The 5,260-nt window shown below is 35.4% G+C and overlaps 1 protein-coding gene across 1 annotated transcript; it reads left to right on the top strand.

The window, feature by feature from the left end:
* The first annotated feature begins 306 nt into the window (after nucleotides 1-306).
* On the top strand, nucleotides 307-4,457 carry LOC149394149 (mitochondrial import receptor subunit TOM40-1-like). The gene is made up of 11 exons (XM_089617778.1): nucleotides 307-610; nucleotides 1,026-1,107; nucleotides 1,214-1,313; nucleotides 1,403-1,498; nucleotides 1,592-1,642; nucleotides 2,511-2,576; nucleotides 3,354-3,455; nucleotides 3,566-3,634; nucleotides 3,744-3,827; nucleotides 3,911-4,006; nucleotides 4,135-4,457. The coding sequence occupies exons 1-11, from the start codon at nucleotides 475-477 to the stop codon at nucleotides 4,189-4,191; spliced, it is 939 nt and encodes a 312-aa protein (XP_089473904.1). The 5' UTR covers nucleotides 307-474; the 3' UTR covers nucleotides 4,192-4,457.
* The last annotated feature ends 803 nt before the right edge of the window (nucleotides 4,458-5,260 follow it).

Genomic DNA, 5,260 nt, shown 5'->3' with positions numbered 1-5,260 from the left:
AAGTCCAAAAAAGTAAAAAGCTTTGATTTACTCCTATTTAGAGCAATTTCCCTTAAGATACTCCACTATAAATCTCCGTTGTGGCTGACGATTTGAAGGCCCACTGATTAATGAAATGGATTCTCATTTTTTTTAATTAAAAAAAGTAGATATTTGTGGAAGGTTTCACAATTTGCGATAAGAAGGGAAATGAGGTATTCGTGTCTCACTTCACTGGTGCAACTTATTTGGATCATAAGCCCAAACAAGATATGGGCCTTAGCGTTGACCACGTTCGACTGAACTCCTCTGCCAAAGCCTAAACCAGTTGTCTTCTCTAGGGTTTTAGACGGCTTAGGATTCTCTCTCTCCTCCGATCGCTCCTTCCTTGGGTTTTAGAGAGAGAAACGAAGCTCTCTCTCTTTCGTCTGCTTCTTATTTCTGCTTCACTCTCTTTCTACTTCAATCACTACCGAAGAAGCAAACAGAGCAACAATGGCGACGCTTATTCCTCCTCCTCCTTCTCCTCCTCCGGCCACCGATGAGCCAAAGACCAAAGAGGACGAGAAAGTCAACTATCTTGACCTTCCTTGTCCGATTCCATACGAAGAAATTCATCGCGAAGCTCTCAGTCAGTCTCTTTCGCTTGCCTTTTCTATTTTTTTTTAACTCATGATGCAATTCGGATACTAGAATCGCTGTGACTGTATTATCGTTTCCTTTATCTTTTCCGAATTCGAAAGTTACGCCTTAGGAGAAAAGCGAATGGCTTAGTCCTACAAATTCGTTACTTCTATGATTTTTTTTCTCCGGTGAAATACGGGTGATCGAGTACTTCCCGTGAGAGAACTAACAAATTTATTTCGCTGGATCATTATGACCACATCACAATATGTTTTTGGAGATAAAAAAATAAGTCTATTCAAAGGCACTCAATTGTGGTCTTCCATAGATCACCAGTGATTAGGTGAAGATATAGTTGACTAAGGTGTGTAATTTTTGTTAATTTAAAAAAAATGCTAATTTTGTGTGTTTTTGCTACGTAGTGTCTTTAAAGCCAGAGCTTTTTGAAGGAATGCGCTTTGATTTTACCAAAGGACTCAATCAGAAGTTCTCGCTGAGCCACAGGTCCTTTTGAGATTCCCTTATGCATCTTTTATATCCACACGAGGTGTTGTTGAATTTTGAACTTATAGTTCTGATGAACAAAATTGTTTATATTACACAAAACCAGTGTGTTCATGGGTCCTACTGAGGTTCCTTCCCAATCTACGGAAACCATCAAAGTTCCTACTGCTCACTACGAGTTCGGAGCCAACTACATAGACCCAAAGGTATCAAAACTCTTGATTTGAGTTGCCATTTTCCAGGCGTTGTGAAGGGGTTTGAATGAATTTCACTTTTATGATTTATTGTTGTGCAGTTGATGCTGTTCGGAAGAGTAATGACTGACGGGAGGTTAAACGCTCGGTTGAAGTGTGACTTGACTGACAATCTCGCTATGAAGGCTAATGCCCAGGTATCAGAAAAATACTTTCGTGCTTCAGAGTGTAAATTATCTTTTGTCTAGAACTATTAACTTACTTATTTAATGTATTGTATGTGTTTTCAGCTTACAAATGAACCACATATGTCACACGGCATGGTTAATTTCGATTACAAGGTAACATCCTGCTACCTTACACCATTTTTTGTGTGTTTTATTCTCAGTCATATAGAAGGTCATTGTTCGCTGAAGAAACACTGTTAAGAATGTAATGTGGAAAGGGTTCTGTGTCAGACAAGAAAATTCTTCAGAATGGTTCTGTACTATTTTTAAGTAAGCCTTTAAAAAAGTCAGATTAGCTAGGACATCATTTATCTTTCTAGTTGGTTATATTTGAAAGTCAACTTATCATACTAGATTATAGCTCTTAATTATACGTACAACCTAACTACTGCAAGTTCTCACGAGTTTGCTCAAGAAGGATTTAGTGAAAGTAGTTGTCAATGAATTTTGGAACATTTGTACATTTTCATTATTCTCATTTTCGTATTCCAATTTTCTCACCTTGTCCAAAAGCTGAAGTAGGAAGTTAGGGGCAATGACTTTTCTATGCCTTCTATTGGCATCGAATAATGTTTCCAGGTCTGGTCTGGACTGTAAAGTGAGTGCTATCATGATCTATTTAACAAGGGTGAATAGTTGAAAATTTGAACTGCAAGTTGAAAAGATGATTTGATCCAATTTTTAAGTTGAATAAAAGTATATATAATCACGAGAAAATAAATTATACGAAACACTCGAATTTGTGTGTGTATGGTATTGGTAATCACACAATTGGACTTTATCTATTATTTGAGAAATGAAAAAAACCTTCATTAGACATTTCATGTCTTTGTTAATGATCAAGAGGTTGTATATTGAATGTATTTTCAGCATTATTTCCCTCTCCTTTCCGTTTCTCGAGCCTTATTTTAAAATATTATGTATCCCCTTGACCATGATGGTTGTATTCCTCACGTTATTTCGCGATTCTCTGCTATAACAGGGCGGGGATTTCAGGTCACAGTTTCAGTTAGGGAATGGTGCATTGTTTGGAGCCAGTTACATTCAGGTAAACTGATTTATCTTAAACTTGTACCCTAATGATAACTCTTGTAATGCTTCTATTGCCACGCCATTTTTTTTTCTTTCTCTGCTCTGTGCATTTCTATCTATTTATGTTTTGGATTACTAACTATTGTATCTAATTTGACTATGCATTTTAGTCTGCGATTATTTTTTGTTACTGTTTGAGTGCGACCGGACAATCCTCAATACTCATCTGCATAATTTATTGATAGGCATGAATGTTGGATGGAAATATATAGGGACCAGTTAGGTTGCAAGTGAAGAAGGCTAAACCGAAAATATGCATAAATTTTTTAAAGATATCAAATTGATACCGATTGGAGCTCCCACTTAACAGATTTTACCAATCACTTTTTCTCAATTAGCTCTTGTCAATGTTTGACCTTGGCATAGTCTCCAAGTTTAGGAACCACAACCTTCAAAACCAAGTACTTCCCACAACCGCTTCTGTGTAACTCATGAAATTAAACTATTGATTATGTAGTGGGTCTAATTGTCTGTCAAAACAGTGTTTACTATTATTTCAGAAATCATATTTGGATCTTGACGTCTATTATCCCAATCTAGTATCTCCACTAGCAATAAAGCATGCTTGAACAGAGCATAGATTTGGTGTCTTTTGTTGCCAAGCATCATTTTGCAAGAATGTGACCCCAAAATGAAGCATGCTTGAAGGGAACATAAAGTGCGACATATATATCTAGCATCAGTTCTCATATAATCTCTATGGTTATGTTCCTAAATATTCGTTGTCTCACAGAGTGTTACCCCACATCTTTCCTTGGGAGGAGAAGTGTTTTGGGCTGGCCAACATCGAAAGTCGGGCATTGGGTACGCTGCTCGATACAACACAGACAAGATGGTTAGTCTCAATTTATAATACCTTTTTTCCACTTATAAAGATTTTTAAACTCAATTATATACTTGGAATAAGAGCTGATCTTTTGAGGAATCGGATACCATGTTTCATAGGTTGCTACAGGCCAAGTTGCTAGCACAGGAATGGTTGCTCTGAGCTATGTGCAAAAGGTGTCTGAGAAGGTAACATCATCAGCGAATATAATCGGTGCAATTTTTTTAAAATGATAAAGTTACTGTTATTTGTTATATACCTTTATTTTTCTTGACATAAATTTTATATTGTATACAGGTTTCTCTGGCGTCCGATTTCATGTACAATTACATGTCGAGAGATGTTACAGCAAGTTTTGGTTATGACTACATCCTCCGACAGGTACTTTATCTCAAATAGTTTGTTTAATTTACTATTATTTTTTAAATCGGCCTTTTAGTTTATTTTTCTCGCTACTGTTGCAGTGTCGTCTTAGAGGCAAGATAGATTCGAACGGATGCACGGCTGCTTTCCTCGAAGAGAGATTAAATATGGGTCTTAATTTCATTCTTTCGGCCGAGGCAAGTACTTCATAATAAGCCTGTCTATCTGACCTTCTGTTTTCCGTATTTTATATATAGTCTTGATGTATGGTCATAAAACCCAGATTATTCCACTAAGAGTGTTTTTTGGGTATCGTAAATTGCAGCTGGATCACAAGAAGAAAGACTACAAATTTGGGTTCGGATTGACTGTTGGCGAGTAGATTACGAGAACCAATTGCAGTTGTTTATTTTTCGTCTCTGTTTTTGCTGTTGCTGGAAACTCAGACGAGTTCTTCAGCGTTTGATTTATTTTTCTCTCTCCCGGTGTTAGATGTTAAGTATTCACTTTTTTGTAATCGCGGGAACATGTGTATTCATGAGCAGTATTTGTAGCTGCCAGTCTTTTAGTATTACCACCAATTGAATGGATTTTTGCGTATACATTACACAAAATTTCAAAATAATGCTAATTGGATTCATAGTGCAATATGTAATCAAGGAGTATGCCTCATGAATGATTTCCGAGCGACTCTCCATCCGGTTGCATCGTTCCTTCCGACGGGCTTTCATTAGAGGCGGCTCAATGAATTAGGGTGCCTTGAGCGAGAGGCAAAAAATAAGCTTTTTTATAATTTTGATTCCTATTTTTATTTGATTTGAAATCGATTGTGAATTTTCAAAGCTTTCTAATTTTACTTTATATTATTTTAAAATTAATATACCGATGGATGTTTAGTATTTTATGTATCTAAAGCTAATTACTATATACTTGTTATCAATGATCGAAATACCGTTATCGTTACCGTTCCGGAACTTAGATTTTACTGGTATCCGAATGTAAACCAGAGGAATACCATAGAATTCAAAAAATGAAAAAGAAAATTGTACCGTTGAGAATACCGTTACCGTCGAGGTAAACCGTACTTACCGAGAGGAATGTAGTGATTCAATATTTAAAAAAAAAAAAAAAAAAATTATACATAACATAGGATAAAAATGAAAAAAGTTTACAATGGTAGTTCAACAAAAATCAAACACAATCTTAATGGCATAGATCAATACAAAGTACAAAATCAAAATAATGATAATACTCATGTTAAAAATCAATTGATTATACATAAAAATTCATATTCTACAGCTAATTTAACAAAAAAAAAACTCAAAAACACATTAAAATCTAAACCCTATTTTTGGATGTAACAATAAAATTGAAAAAAATTGGATACAAACTCCAGTTAAACATAATAATGAAGTTAGAAACTAAGAATTTGAACTAAATCATCAAAAACT

This window comes from Urtica dioica, chromosome 6, assembly GCF_054948205.1.
Source record: "Urtica dioica subsp. dioica isolate 48M chromosome 6, U.dioica_male_clone48M_v1_H2, whole genome shotgun sequence".
Lineage (NCBI taxonomy): Eukaryota > Viridiplantae > Streptophyta > Magnoliopsida > Rosales > Urticaceae > Urtica > Urtica dioica.
Note: the sequence above shows the minus strand (reverse complement) of the source record. Positions and strands in the feature narration are given on the sequence as shown.

Excerpts from the sequence above, each read along its gene's own strand:
- LOC149394149 (XM_089617778.1), top strand. The coding sequence starts at position 475 with ATGGCGACGCTTATTCCTCCTCCTCCTTCTCCTCCTCCGGCCACCGAT. Across the intron at positions 1,108-1,213 it reads AAGTTCTCGCTGAGCCACAG|TGTGTTCATGGGTCCTACTG; the intron begins GTCCTTTTGAGA and ends ACACAAAACCAG. Across the intron at positions 2,577-3,353 it reads TTGGAGCCAGTTACATTCAG|AGTGTTACCCCACATCTTTC; the intron begins GTAAACTGATTT and ends GTTGTCTCACAG.